We start from the raw sequence: 14,889 nt of genomic DNA, 5'->3' as shown, positions 1-14,889 counted from the left end.
TATTCGGGAGGTTGAGGTGGGAGGATGGCTTGAGTCCAGGAGGTCTAGGCTGCAGGGAGCCTAGATCGCGGCACTGCACTCCAGCCTGGGTGACAGAGTGAGACCCTGTCTCAAAAAGAAAAAAAAAATTACTGAAAAGCATAAAGATTTTGTCAACTATAATTCCACAACCCAGAGATCCCTACTTTTTAGTACTGTATATTCAATGGTTTTTCAGATGTTTCTTGGACTTAATATGTTGAGCCTTTCCCCATGATATTTAAAACTCTTGATAAACATGGATGTAATGACTGAATGTCCATGTAATGTGTATACACATTGTAATTCAGCTGCCCACTCCTCTAAGCGTGGGTATTTAGGGTATTCTCAATTTTAGGACTAAATTAGCAGAAAGGCTGCCTCATGCAAACTGTCCCTACTCCCACCTGGGGCCAAAGGACTTGAGCCGTCCTCTCGTCGGGCACTGAGTGGGCAGAGAAGTGGTGCAAGCTCTGCCTCCTTGCCTGGCCTGTGGCCCAGCGTGTTGCTAGGAAGGAATGTGCTTGTCCAGGTGGCAGCAGAGCTGACCTCCTGGGGCCTGGCCTTTGGGTCACCTGCTTGTCCCCCAGGAGGCCTGGCTGGGTCCCCAGCCTTTCACCTGGGTCTTGCATTTTGGAATCCCCCTGCCCCACTGTGAGTAGGCAAAGCCAGCTCCCTGGCCTTTTTCTCAGAGGTGGGGGTGGATCCCTTGGTCCACCCCTGACCACTCAGAGCAGGCCTAACTGCTGTGAGTCAGCGCTCTCTCCAGCCCTGGGAGACAGGGACCTCCGAGGCCGAACACTACCTTGTTTGATGACAGGGACTAGCTTGATGACATCTCAACCATGTAAAGTAGGGAGATTTTACACACACCCCGCAAAATCCAGATGTCTGGCCTGTCTTAACTATGGCTGATGCATGCTGCTGGCTGTGCTAAGGGGGCAGACTCTAAACCTCTTTTTTTTTTTTTTGAGACAGCCTCGCTCTGTCACCCTGGGGTGCAGTGGTGCTATCATAGCTTACTGCAGCTTCAGACTCCTGGGCTTAGGTGATCCTAACCCTCCGGATTACAGCTGGGATTATAAGCGTGCACTGGCACACTCGGCTGAGTTTTGAAATTTTTGTAGAGATGGGGTCTTGCTATGTTGCTCAGGCTGGCCTAGGCCTTTCTTGAAAGATGAGAATTTTCGCGATGCCGGTGTACGTTTTCACCTCCCGTGGTCTGAGGGGAAAAAATGGTGGCCGCCTTCTTAGGGGGTTCTTGGGAGTCCAGCCCCGCACAGCCCCTCACCCGCCTTACCTGGCTTTCACCTGTAGTCAGTGGACGTTGTTGCCTGTCATTTAGTAATGAGAACCCAGCTGTGTAAACCTCCTAAACTACCACATAGGAATCTGGCTCTTAACATACCTTTCCTGAGGTGAGGGGTGCTCACTACAGGACGTTCTGCAAGAAAAGTCCTAAACATGCCCTGACGGAAGCTGGAGCCAAAGTCTGTGTCTGCGGATTGTTTCCTGAGGAGAGGTTTCTGGGGGTGGGCTGATGTGAGACCAGGGTCTGGGCCTTGGGAGGGGATGGCTGGCTGGAGGACAGCTCTGGGGAAGGGTTGCTTCCCTGGGATCTGCCCTCATGGGACTGGCACCATGATGGTGTCCCCTCTTCTGGGGTCGGGATAAGCCAGGTAACCATGGCTTCCTCATGGGGTGCACACCCTCTTCCCCCTCTAATAGTCTTGGCCGCCACAGCTCTCCTGCAAGGCAGATTGGGAGCAGGGGTGGACACAGGTTCTAAGTGTGCTCTGGCTACTGGAAGACCCATCTCCACAGGTCGACTTGCCAGAGACCACCCCAAGTGGAAAATTCTGGGGGCTGGGCCAGGGTGAATCCAGGGCTCGGAGGACCTGGAGTATGTATAATCTGGGGCCCCCTTTAAAGAGACAGAACATGACATTACATAGACACAGGCAGGTAGAGGAAAGAGAACATGACATTACATAGACACAGGCAGGTAGAGGAGAGAGAGAGAACATGACATTACATAGACACAAGCAGGTAGAGGAGAGAGAGAGAACATGACATTACATAGACACAGGCAGGTAGAGGAGAGAGAACATGACATTACATAGACACAGGCAGGGACAGGGCTTCAGAAGGGGCTCGTGGAGTGAGGGGTCCCGAGGGTGGGCTGCCGTTGGGTGGTCCCAGGTGGCGTTGGGGTGGCTTTGGTTGCACTTGCTCTCTGGGCTTTCCTGAAGAGCTGGGGCTGGCTCTGTCCTGTGGAGGGAGAGGGCGCGGGAGGCTGTCAGTACCAGCCCAGGTTTCGCTCACCTGAAGTCCCAGGTGTGACGGGATGCTTGAACATAGGGGAACCTAAGGCCACAGCCTTAGAAGAAGCCACGGCCACATCAGTCATCCCTGGTGCTGGGCAGGAGGCCTGGGTGTGGGCTGGAGCTGAGAACTGAGTCTCACCTTGCTCCTGACTCTGTGCCCATAGGTGGAACACCTGAAGGAGAAGCTCATTAGCCAGGCCCAGGAAGTGAGCCGACTGCGATCTGAGCTGGTGAGGCCACAAGGCTGTCCTGGGGCAGCACAGGGGGCTGGCCTGGCCCTGTGTAGATGGGCCCTGCCAGGGGCAGGGGTGCAACCCTCTCTCTGCTGAGCCCACACATCCATCCCACCCTGTCTCAGAAACACACCGAGAGCCTTATCCCTATGTCCTGGTACCCTCAGAGGCCTTGTGGCTCCAAGGGGTGGGAGATTCCTTCCCGGTTGCTGACATTAAACAGGAGTGTGAACCCTGGTAGAAATATGTCTCTCCTTGTGACTTTCACACTCAGAATAGGGGCAGCAGGGCGAGCAGGCCCTGGGTTGCCACCCTTCTCGACTCTGCCTTCCACTATCTTTCTCTTGGTTTCTCTCTTGAGCTCGTTTCCTCCTCTCTTGCGCTTGCCTTTTCTTTTTCTCCTTCCGTCTGCCTTTCTCCTCACCTCCCCTCTCTCCCCTGCCCTTGTGCCATCTCCGCTGGCCCCTCTTCCTTCCCCTGCCATCTGCCCTCACCACATGCGCCCCCTCGGCCCTGGCTCTCTGCAGGGGGGCACCGACTTGGAGAAGCACCGGGACCTGCTGATGGTGGAGAATGAGCGACTGAGACAGGAGATGCGGCGCTGCGAGGCCGAGCTGCAAGAGCTACGTGCAAAGCCAGCAGGTCCCTGCCTGGGTTGTGAGCACAGCCAGGTGAGCAGAATGGCCGCAGCCCCCATGCTGGTCCTGGAGGGCCACCCTGGGTCCTCAGAGTGAGCCTGTCCCTTGCACTCATCTAGTGCCTCCCACTGGCTGCAGGAGAGTGCCCAGCTCCGTGACAAGCTGTCCCAGCTGCAGCTGGAGATGGCGGAGAGCAAAGGCATGCTGTCAGAGCTGAACCTGGAGGTGCAGCAGAAGACTGACCGGCTGGCTGAGGTGGAGCTGCGGCTCAAGGACTGCCTGGCTGAGAAGGCACAGGAGGAGGAGCGACTCAGCCGGCGCCTGCGTGACAGCCACGAGACCATTGCCAGCCTGCGGGCCCAGTCCCCACCTGTCAAGGTGAGCCCTGGCCCACCTGATCTGTGCCTCAGCCCAATGCCCCTGGTGCCTGGGGCAGGGCCAGCCCATAAGAGGAGCTTGACCTGGTCAATAGGTAGGTGCATGTGGGTGGAGGAATCATTCCAATTCTGTGCTTGATCCTGCCCCTTTCCCTTCCTGTATCCAGAGCCAGGCACCGAGTAGGTATCCAACAACTGAGGTGCCAGGCACAGATGCAGCGCAGCCTCTGGATTCTGCCCCCATCTTTGCCTTTCTTGTTTGTACCCAGGATGGGGCCCCAGGCAGGCTCATAGTAGCCTCTTGTTAAGAAGAGAAGGTTCCAGGCCAGGCGCGGTGGCTCAAGCCTGTAATCCCAGCACTTTGGGAGGCCAAGACGGGCGGATCACTAGGTCAGGAGATCGAGACCATCCTGGCCAACACGGTGAAACCCCGTCTCTACTAAAAAATACAAAAAACTAGCCGGGCGAGGTGGCGGGCGCCTGTAGTCCGAGCCACTCAGGAGGCTGAGGCAGGAGAATGGCATAAACCCGGGAGGTGGAGCTTGCAGTGAGCTGAGATCCAGCCACTGCACTCCAGCCTGGGCAACAGAGTGAGACTCCGTCTCAAAAAAAAAAAAAAAAAAAAAAAAAAGAGAAGGTTCCAGGAGACCCCCCAGCTTTCTGGAAAGCCAGGACCTCAAGGCTCCTCTAGTTTTTTCCAGGTTTCTGAGTGGGATGTTCCTGAGAGTTCCTTTCCCTGGCCGGCTGCGTCTCAGGGTCTGGGGTGAGGTCTGGTGCCTGCTGGCTCCACGCGCCATTCTTCCCTCGCCCTGCAGTATGTCATCAAGACAGTGGAGGTGGAGTCGTCTAAGACCAAGCAGGCCCTCAGCGAGTCCCAGGCCCGCAACCAGCACCTGCAGGAGCAGGTGGCTATGCAGAGGCAGGTGCTGAAGGAGATGGAACAGCAGCTGCAGAGCTCACACCAGCTGACCGCGCGGCTCCGGGCGCAGGTACACAGGCTGTGTGGGGGCACACACCCAGCCCGGAAGCCAGAGACAAGCCCTTGGGCCAATGCACTGGTTAAGCATTCGGACACCCCACAGACATGGGGTCCAGTCCCTCCTCTCCCCGATGGCCATGGGACCCAGGGCAAGTTTTGTCCGGTGTCCATTTCCTCATCTATTATAACACGATCTGGTCCCAGAACCCACCTCAGAGTGGGGAGTCAGGAACGTGATCCCAGGAAGCTTTTTGCCCAGGGCCCAGCACACAGGCTTGCTCAGTAAGTTCTACAGTGGTACTCGTCACTGTCATCACAGAGGCCCTCTCCTACCTTCCTGAGGGCACGTGACTTGGGCACCTGATGTGTGCTTAGTACTGGGTTGGTGTTGGGGGCCAATGTACAGAGCTCACAGCCCTTTACGGGGAGAGAGACAAGGCCATTCTACCCCTCCGTGTGTGCACACGTGTGTGTGCATGTGTGTTCATGGGCATGGGAGGTGACCAGTGGGGCTTCTTTCTCGGTATGGCACCTGCCCCTCTCCCTCCCACACCTCGAGGTACTGAGCCTTTTCCTGGTCTGGCTGCCAGATTGCCATGTACGAGTCAGAGCTGGAGCGGGCCCATGGGCAGATGCTGGAGGAGATGCAGTCCCTGGAAGAGGACAAGAACCGGGCCATTGAGGAGGCCTTTGCCAGAGCCCAGGTGGAGATGAAGGCTGTGCACGAGAATCTAGCAGGTGAGCTGACTGGGGCCCTGTCTACCCCACACCGCGGCCTCTCATCCCCTCCCGCCTCACAGCCCAAGTGTCCCCATAGGCGTCCGGACCAACCTGCTGACCCTGCAGCCAGCACTGCGGACCCTCACCAACGACTACAACGGGCTCAAGCGGCAGGTGCGCGGCTTCCCGCTGCTGCTGCAGGAGGCCCTCAGGAGTGTCAAGGCCGAGGTGAGCGAGGGCAGTGGGTGGGAGGGTCCAGGGTGAGGGAGCGCACTGGGAGAGGCACAACATCCACCCAGGGCTCCCCTCCAAAGCTCAGACAAAGCCCCTCAGACAGCAGCCCCTGCCCCACCCATCATGACTTACTGCTGCCCTTATAGGCCCTGTTTGAAACTAGACTGCTTAGGGCAGGCATTCGGCTATTTGTCTTACTATGATTCTTTAAACCAAACATGTTACAGATAACTTCATATTTCAAACATGCAGGCCAGGCGCGTTGGCTCACACCTGTAATTCCAACACTTTGGGAGGACAAGGCGGGCGGATCACAAGGTCAGGAGTTTGAGACCAGTCTGGCCAACATGGCGAAACTCCGTCTCTACTAAAATCACAAAAATTAGCTGGGCATGGTGGCAGGTGCCTGTTAATTCCAGTTACTGAGGAGGCTGAGGCAGGAGAATCACTTGAACCCGGGAGGTGGAGGTTGCAGTGAACCAAGATCGTGCCACTGCACTCTAGCCTGGGTGACAGCGAGACTCTATCTCAAAAACAAAAAACATGCTACATACATATTTTTAAAAAAATTATTTATTAGAGACAGGGTTCATTATGTTGCCCAGGCTGGTCTTGAACTCCTGGCTTCAAGCAGTCCTCCTGCCTTGGCCTCCCACAGTGCTGAGATTATTGGTGTGAGCCACCATGACTGGCCGATACAGTCTTATCTCTGTTAGGTTTAACTTAATTCTTTCAAGCTGTACTTGTATATATGAGAATAGCCAGTGCCTCTTAAGTGCCTCCTACATGTCGAGCTGTTTATAGCCGTTAGCTCCTTGAATTTGTATGATAGCTTTGCAAAGACTAATATATTTTGGGAACAAAATATAGTTCTTCTTTTTTTTTTTTTTTTTTTTGAGACGGAGTCTTGCTCTGTCGCCCAGGCTGGAGTGCAGTGGCGCGATCTTGGCTCACTGCAAGCTCCGCCTCCCGGGTTCACGCCATTCTCCTGCCTCAGCCTCCCGAGTAGCTAGGACTACAGGCGCCCACAACCGCGCCCGGCTAATTTTTTGTATTTTTAGTAGAGACGGGGTTTCACCGTGGTCTCGATCTCCTGACCTTGTGATCCGCCCGCCTCGGCCTCCCAAAGTGCTGGGATTACAGGCGTGAGCCACCGCGCCCGGCTATAGTTCTTCTTTAAAAGAGTATGTCAATAATACGTGGACATGGTGAAAAGTCAAACTCCATAGCGGGGCATCAGGTGAATAGGAAAGGCCTCTCTGCCACCCACCCAACTCCCCCAGTGTGGCCTCTCAGCATTTCTCCCTGACCATTCTGAGCATGCTTAAGCCAATTGATATGTGTGTGTGTGAATATATGGTAGGCCCTTCCCCCACTCACAGGTTCTGCGCTCCCAGATTCAAACAACCACAGATCAAAAATATTTGAAAAAGATTAAAAATAACAGTACAACATTTAAAAATAATAGAAGTAAAAATAACATATAACAACTATTTACACAGCATTTTTTTTTTTTTTTTTTGAGACAGTGTTTCGCTCTTGTTGCCCAGGCTGGAGTGCAATGGCGGGATCTCAGCTTACTGCAACCTCTACCTCCCGGGTTCAAGTGACTCTCCTGCCTCAGCCTCCTCAGTAGCTGGGATTACAGGCACATGCCACCATGCCCAGCTAGGTTTTTTTGTTGTTGTTGTTGATTTGTATTTTTAATAGAGGCAGGACTTCACCATGTTGGCCAGGCTGGTTTTGAACTCCTGACCTCAGGTGATCTGCTCACCTTGACCTCCCCAAGTGCTGGGATTACAGGCATGAGCCACCGCACCCAGCCCCTACCTGGCATTTTCATTGTATTAGGTATTGTAAGTAACCTGGAGATGATTTAAAGGACATGGGCGGGGCTGGGCACAGTGGCTCATGCCTGTAATCATAACACTTCAGGAGGCTGAGGCAGGAGGAGCACTTGAGCCCAGGAGTTCAAGACAAGTCTGGACAACATGGTGGGACCCCATCTCTACAAAAATAAAAAAACTAGCTGAGTGCAGTGTCCTGCACCTGTAGTCCCAGCTACTCTGGAGGCTGAGGTGGGAGGATCGCTTGGGCCTGGGAAGTCGAGGCTACAGTGAGCCAAGATAACACCATTCATGGTGAGTTTCCACCACGTCCACGGAGCTGTGATTGCACTCCAGCCTGGGCAACAGAGCAAGACCCTGTCTCAAAAAAGTAAAGTATATGGGAGGATATGTGTAGGTTACAGGCAAACACTATATCATTTTATATCTGGGGCTTGAGCATCTGTGGAGTTTTATATCCTCCATGGTTACCAAGGGACGACTGTATACACTGTATACACTTTCCTTCTACCCCAGAAAGGGGACGTGTGATTCTGTATACAGCGGGATACTGTATGTGTGATTTTGCATCTTCTTTCCCCCTGTGAAATGTAACTGGGAGATCTTTATAGATTCATGATTTAGATGGTATTATCCCTGTTTTCCAGATGTGAAAATTGAGGCTTAAAGACATTGAGTCAGCAGTCTCAGATCCCCAGCTACTCAGGGGCAGAGCTGGAATTTGAGTCTGGTTGAATCACAGTCAAGCACTCATGCTATGGTGTGGAGGCTGAGTCCTGGCTCTATGCTTATTAGCAGAGCAGCCTTGAGCTGTCAGCTTAGAGTCTCTGGGGCTCAGTTTCATCATCTGTAAAATGGGGATGGCAGCAGTACCTACCCAGAGGGGTGATTGCGATAGTCTGACATGTGATAGTGTGTGTCAGGTACTCAGCCAGGGGCAGGAGGCAGTGAGCACCCCTCAGGGGTGGGCAGTTGGGCCAGCAAGGCTGATGGAGCTGACCCCCTGACAGTGGTGTGCACCCCCCACCAGATAGGCCAGGCCATCGAGGAGGTCAACAGCAACAACCAGGAGCTGCTGCGCAAGTACCGCCGTGAGCTGCAGCTGCGCAAGAAGTGCCACAACGAGCTCGTGCGGCTGAAAGGTGACTGCAGGAGGGCTGGGGGTGGACACCAGCCTCGGGGCCTCGACCTGGCTTGGCAGTCATGCCTGGAGCTCACCCCACCGTTGAGGCGCTATTCTAATCCCATCTCTGTAGATAAGGAAACAGAGGCACAGAGAAGGCAGGGAACTTGCTCAAAGCCACAGGGATATTAAATGGTCCGCCTTGGATTTGAACTTGAGTCTGTCCAGCTCAGAAGCCCTGGCCCCAGTGCTTGGGCAGGTGACTCCCCAGGCCCTGGATGGCCGAGGGGTGTGGTACTGCAGCACTGGGTTGTTGGCAGCTGGAAAGCCACTTGTTCTGACCTGGGGCCTGGTCAAGCTTGAGACTCCACCATGCACTGCATGGAGCTCTAGAGTGCCTGCTCTGTGCCAGGTGCCGTTCCAGCCCGAGGCTATGGTCATGGCCCCACAGACTGCCTCCCGGTGCTCACTTTAGTATGAGAATGGACAATGGTGATTGTCAGGGAACCCCAACCCTGCCCCTTTCCAGGGCTGAGACAGGCTCTCCTGGGTATGGGACAGGCAAATGTGTTGAGGGGCTTCCCAGAGAAGGCAAAGTTAGAGCTGAGACCTGGATGGTGAGCTGGAACAGATGGGTGAAAAGGGAGGGCAGGTGGGCCATGCTGGAAGTGGGGGATGTTTCCTCTTCATTACAAGAACACAGGAATCCCAACGAAGGCTGGAAGTAGATGGTGGCATGACCAGCTCATGCTGCCAGATACCCTTGTGGCTGCCCCACTATCTGGGCCCTCAGATACACCATCAGTCATCACCTGCTGCCAGGCCTATATGCCCATCTGATTCCTAAGCCCTGTCCTGCCATTCAGAAGGCTCTTTGCTCACTGGGGCCCAAGCCCCTCATTGTCTAGATGAAGAAACTGAAGTCCAGGGAGGAAAAGAGAGTATCCGTTCTGGCGTCTCATCCTGACTGGGTGCAGTGCCTGAGCCCCACAACTGACCTTTCCTCCCCATCCCCAAGGCAGAGCTCCACCCCAGTCAGCTGGTCTGTTCAAGAAGAAATGTACTAAGTGAATGCATACTATAGTGTGAATGATGGATAACAGCTTTGTGGGCCCCCTTCCCCTAGGGGGCTGTGCTTAAAAGTCAGGGGACTCCTAGGCCAACTGGTCTGCCTGGGACACCAGTGGACCAGAGTGGAGACTGGTCTTGACATGGCCTGGGCCCATTTCCCCATCCCCAACCAACCCAGGGAACATCCGAGTGATTGCTCGTGTCCGGCCAGTCACCAAAGAGGATGGGGAAGGACCTGAGGCCACCAATGCTGTGACTTTCGATGCCGACGACGACTCCATCATCCACCTGCTGCACAAGGGAAAGCCTGTGTCCTTCGAGCTGGACAAGGTGTTCTCCCCACAGGCCTCGCAGCAGGACGTGAGTGTGGCCCCATGCGGGAAAGGGAAAGCAATGGAGAGAGGGAAAGACGGACTCACAGGGAGGGAGAGGGGCTGGGCAGGAAGAAGCCTAAGAGTGGGGGGTACAGGAATCAGAAGTGGGAAGCCAGGGTCCCGCACCTTCCTCTGGAGGACAGAAGAGGGTGGGAAGTTAAGACTGAAGGCCTTAGAAGCCTCCTTTGGAAGGAGAGATCCAGAAACAGCCCATCCCCTCCCATGGCTGTGGTTCCTTCCATCCCCAAGGCCCCTTCTACCATGTGGCCCCGCCCACCCTTAAGGCCCATCCCACTATCATAACCCATTCCATTCTCTCAGCTATGGCTCCTCCCACCATGTGGCCCCTCCTATATCCAGTCCCTTCCACCACATGGCCCCACCCACAGCCTCTCCCACCACCATGGCTTTGGGTCCTCCCATCCACGTGGCTCCTTCTACTGCATGGCCCTGCCCACTCTCAAGGCCCCTCCTTCCATCACAGCCCATCCCACCCTCATGCTGTGGCCCCTCCATCTGCATGGCCCCACCCACACTCAGGCCCCTCCCACCCTCCCACCATGTGGCCTCACCCACCTTCAGGCCCCTCCCACTATCACAGCCCCTCCCACCCTCATGGCTGTGACTGCCCACCCACATGGCCCCATCTGTCTTCATGACCCTGCCCATCTTCTCCATCTGGGAGTACCCTCCTGTATCAGTCCCCTGGGCCTTCCTAGGAATCCCCCGACCCCCTGAGGCTGTATGAGAACCATGTGTTCTCAGTGTCCACTCTTCCCTTGTCTCTGCCCAGACCAACCTGCTAGCCGGACCAAGGCCTGTGCCCTCTTGTTCTCATGTCTGGTTCTGTCTTTGCCCCCATCCGCTGATGGCTGGCAGGCAGGCCCAGGCCAGAGAGTCCCCAGGCATGTGCTGGCCTCTGCCTTCCTTGTGCTGAGCGCTCTTTGAGAGAGAGCAGGAGGAGCTGGGGGAAGGGCAGCAGGCACCGGCCTGTCTTCCCTGCAGTCTTTGGGCGGCCCAGTTGCCCACTGATGTCTAACATATGACTCACGAATCACGAATCATTGTGAGCTGAGTGACTGCAGTAACACGTGCTGTGGTGTTGCTAAAGGACAGCATGGTTGGGGAGGTGGCTGGACTTGTAGCTGGTGGTCCCAGTGGCCCTGGAAGCCCCCCACCAGCCTCCCTGCCACCATCTTCCCAGGTGTTCCAGGAGGTGCAGGCCCTGATCACCTCTTGCATCGATGGCTTCAATGTCTGCATCTTTGCGTACGGCCAGACGGGTGCCGGCAAGACATACACGATGGAGGTGGGTGCTGCCCCACGGGGTGGGGGTTCACAGTGAGGTATGAAGGGAATGCGGGCTCCTTCATTGGTCTTGGAGTTTTGTGCAGTGTGTGTTTTGCCTCATTTGGTCCTCACAACCCAGGAGCAGAGGCTGTAGTTATCTGTGTTAGCCCCAAGGCACCAGGCCTTAAGAGGGGGCCCCCTTGCCCAACGGTACCCACAATGGGCCCAGCAGGACTGGGGAAGAGGCAAGGGGGGTCTGTCATCACAGGGATCTTGGCCTGGGGACAGAGTCCAGGGCAGGCCACCCACCTCTCTCAGGACCGGGGCTGCGTTTCACCTTGACTGTGCACTGCACGCCCCTGCTTTATGGCTGCCTTGGCCGGGCCTGGGGGATCTGGGATGAGTGGTTGGTCTCAGTCCTCAAGGAGATCCCAGGGCAAGACTGGCATGCGAAGGCTGTGGTGGGGAGCCCAGCTCTTGCTGGTGGCCCCTGGGGCCAGGCCAAGGCTTCCTCTCCCTGCCCGTCACCGGCGCCCTCCCAGGTGTGGTGGAGCAGGTGGCTGGCCAGGGAGGGGGGCGTTGAGATGAGGAAGGATCTTGACTGTGGGCAGAGGGCAGTGGAAAGCTAGCCCTGACTCTTGAGGGGTGCTGTGGGATTCCCTAGGTCAGAAGGAGGCCAGGTGGTACGGCATCTGGGCAGGGGAAAGGGCTGGCCCGGCCTGCTGGGCAGGGAGCCTGTCATGGCGGCCCTCTATTTCCCATCTGGACTCTGCTGTTCCCTCAATTCTGGAACTAGTGAGACTAGTTAGTGGGGGCAGGCCAGGCCAGGTGGGAGGAGGAAGGGGGTGTGTGCAGCATCCCCTGGGCTCCCTGTTCTGCTTTGGGATTGCTTAGAGTTGAGTTGACCACCAGAAACATCAGCGTTCGTCCTCAAGCGTATCTGCTGATGCCTGAGGCATATCGGGCATTGTGCCAGGTACAGCTTTGACCCAAACAGTCCCTGCCTCCACAGGGGGCCCTCCCCACAGTGCCAACCTGGCTGTGGGGAGGCAACACAGTCCACATAAATCAGCAAGTGTCCTGTCAGGCCAGGGAGAAAAATAAAGCCAGGGATGTGGAACTGACTAGGGGGAGGGACAGGGCGTTTGGGGGTGCTGGGCGAAGGAGCAGCCTCCCTGAGGGAGATGACAGAGCCGACCACGGGGAGGTCAGAGGAGCACCCAGGGCAGAGGGAGCTGCAGGGCCAAGGCCAAGAGGCCAGAGCATGCCAGGGGCACCTGAGGCCCGACCAGGAGGCCCCTGCGGCAGGAATAGAGAGAGGGTGAGAGATACTGTCAGAAGAAGGGCGAGGGCCAGGCTCCCAGGGCCTCGAGGGCCCAGGTAGGGACTCCAGGTTTCCTTCTAGAAAGGCCGGCCCACCCCTCCTGCCCCAGGACACTGGTCCACTCCTCCCTGTGCCTCCTCTCCACCACCCACAGAGCCCAGGCCTCAGCCTCCCTGAGATTGAGCCCCTTTCTGGGCAGTGGTGGGGTCATTCATTTCCAGCACCCCTCCCAGGTGGCCCCGCAGGGCCAGGCATGCATCTGGCCGTCAGCTGGCCTATGTGGGGTCTGGGCCAGGCCCCTCACCCCAGTGCCGGACAATGAGTCTCAGGGTAGTCCTGGCAGGGCGATACCATTTTAATGGTGGGGAAATAGAGGTGCAGTTGCCTGCAGCTGGTGGAGGGCATTTTGGGGGACAGTGGCAGGTAGGTAGGTTTGGGCAAGGAGGCTTGCCTGTGAGGAGTAACCAAGGGGCTTGGGGGACAGACGCCACACGAGCATCTTTGGGGACAGGCCTGGCTCACTGGGGCCTTTCCTTCTGCCCCCAGGGGACCCCTGAGAACCCAGGTATCAACCAGCGGGCCCTGCAGCTGCTCTTCTCCGAGGTGCAGGAGAAGGCGTCTGACTGGGAGTATACCATCACCGTCAGCGCCGCGGAGATCTACAACGAGGTCCTCAGGTGGGAGCCCCAGGGTATGCAGAGCAGGCCTCAGGGGCAGCTTTGGGGTCCTCCGGGGTGGTGCTGGAATGAGGTCCTCAGGTGGGAGCCCCAGCATGTGGGGAGCAGGCCTCAGGGGCAGTTTTGGGGTCCTCTGGAGTGGTGCTGGAGCAATGGGGGATAGGAAGTGGGGTCTTCCTGAAGGGAGTACAGGGAACAGATGAGGCCATCAAGGGACCTGGCTGCAAGTCCTGACTCAGCCCATCGGTTTGGGTGGTCCTGTGGGGAGGAGGGGCTCTCTCTCAGCCTGCCCTAGCCCAGACCCAGGCAATCCTTGCCCCTACCTGTGGGCTGCACCAGGTGGCTGTGGGTGAGAGTGGGCAGCTGGGGGCCCTGCCCACAGGGCTCATTGCATTGTGGAGTGAGATCTCTGCGTCAGCTGAATGCGGTGGAGGAGCTGGAGGAGGAGAGATGCGCTCAGCTGATGGCTGAAGAAGGCTTCCTGGGTTGGGGGAACATTCCTGGCTGGGGGGCTGGGTGCAGTGCAAACAGCAGCCAGAAATGGGAGGAGGGCGTGACTGTCTCACCTACCCCTCCAGGGACCTGCTAGGGAAAGAGCCTCAGGAAAAACTGGAGATCCGGCTATGCCCAGATGGCAGTGGGCAGCTGTATGTACCAGGGCTGACTGAGTTCCAGGTGCAGAGCGTGGACGACATCAACAAGGTGTGGAGGAGGGAGCCCCTGACCACAGCCACGCTGCTCTAGAGGACAGAACTGGGTTTGAATGTAGGCTCTGCTGTGTCCTAAGCACGCACCCTTGGGCAAGTCCCCACGCCTCTCTGAGCCTCAGTTCCCTCATCTAAACTGCAGAGGGTGGTGCCAACTCCTCACGGGTGCTTGGGGCCAGGTGACTCTGAGGACCCCATTCTCAACGCTGTGCCTCTGCCCTCCCGCTCCCAATCCCCCAGGTGTTTGAGTTCGGCCACACCAATCGCACGACGGAGTTCACCAACCTCAACGAGCACAGCTCCCGCTCGCATGCGCTGCTCATCGTGACGGTGCGAGGCATGGACTGCAGCACGGGCCTCCGCACCACGGGTGAGAGTGGCGGGCAGCCTGGCCTGAGGATCCCCACAACCACAAGGGGCATGGCAGGCCTGATCTGCTGGGTGCCCTCCCTGCAGGGAAGCTGAACCTGGTGGACTTGGCTGGCTCCGAGCGCGTGGGCAAGTCGGGGGCTGAGGGCAGCCGCCTGCGGGAGGCACAGCACATCAACAAGTCGCTGTCAGCTCTGGGGGACGTCATTGCTGCCCTGCGCTCCCGCCAGGGCCACGTGCCCTTCCGCAACTCCAAGCTCACCTACCTGCTGCAGGATTCACTTAGTGGTGACAGCAAGACCCTCATGGTGGTACAGGTGAGTGCCTTGGGTTAGGGCGGGCCAGTCCCTAGAGTGGAGGGGCTGCGCTAGCAGCGAGACCCGGTCACCCCAGGCTGTGCAAAGGAACCCTTGTCTCAGCAGCTCCATAGTCAGCAACAGCCCCCAGCCCCAGACCTGGCCACACACACCCTGTGTGACTCCCAGTCCCTCCTCTCCACCTTTGACCACGCTACCTCTGCCACCTTGCCTGCCCTCTCACCCCATCTTTCAGTCCTCTCCAGGAAGCCTTCTGACATCCCC

General features: G+C 56.9%; 1 protein-coding gene and 1 long non-coding RNA gene across 51 annotated transcripts in view; one reads left to right on the top strand and one right to left on the bottom strand.

The window, feature by feature from the left end:
- The window catches only part of KIFC3 (kinesin family member C3), a 105,416-nt gene that overhangs the window by 88,227 nt on the left and 2,300 nt on the right, over positions 1–14,889 (top strand). For all 50 annotated transcript variants that reach the window (XM_028841202.2, XM_077986089.1, XM_028841199.2 and 47 more), the window contains 13 exons: positions 2,510–2,575; positions 3,106–3,249; positions 3,355–3,594; positions 4,409–4,582; positions 5,163–5,310; positions 5,390–5,520; positions 8,404–8,515; positions 9,746–9,927; positions 11,146–11,250; positions 13,102–13,232; positions 13,811–13,934; positions 14,180–14,309; positions 14,396–14,625. In XM_028841202.2, coding sequence (XP_028697035.2) covers positions 2,510–2,575; positions 3,106–3,249; positions 3,355–3,594; positions 4,409–4,582; positions 5,163–5,310; positions 5,390–5,520; positions 8,404–8,515; positions 9,746–9,927; positions 11,146–11,250; positions 13,102–13,232; positions 13,811–13,934; positions 14,180–14,309; positions 14,396–14,625 — 1,917 coding nt within the window. The remainder of the gene's footprint in view (positions 1–2,509; positions 2,576–3,105; positions 3,250–3,354; positions 3,595–4,408; positions 4,583–5,162; positions 5,311–5,389; positions 5,521–8,403; positions 8,516–9,745; positions 9,928–11,145; positions 11,251–13,101; positions 13,233–13,810; positions 13,935–14,179; positions 14,310–14,395; positions 14,626–14,889) is intronic.
- On the bottom strand, positions 12,890–14,463 carry LOC144338041 (uncharacterized). The gene is made up of 4 exons (XR_013411800.1): positions 14,225–14,463; positions 13,803–13,972; positions 13,556–13,668; positions 12,890–13,409 (listed from the first exon to the last, which is right to left on the bottom strand). It is a non-coding gene; the product is annotated as an uncharacterized LOC144338041 (long non-coding RNA).

This window comes from Macaca mulatta, chromosome 20, assembly GCF_049350105.2.
Source record: "Macaca mulatta isolate MMU2019108-1 chromosome 20, T2T-MMU8v2.0, whole genome shotgun sequence".
Classification (NCBI taxonomy): domain Eukaryota; kingdom Metazoa; phylum Chordata; class Mammalia; order Primates; family Cercopithecidae; genus Macaca; species Macaca mulatta.
This window is presented reverse-complemented; position numbering and strand designations above follow the sequence as displayed.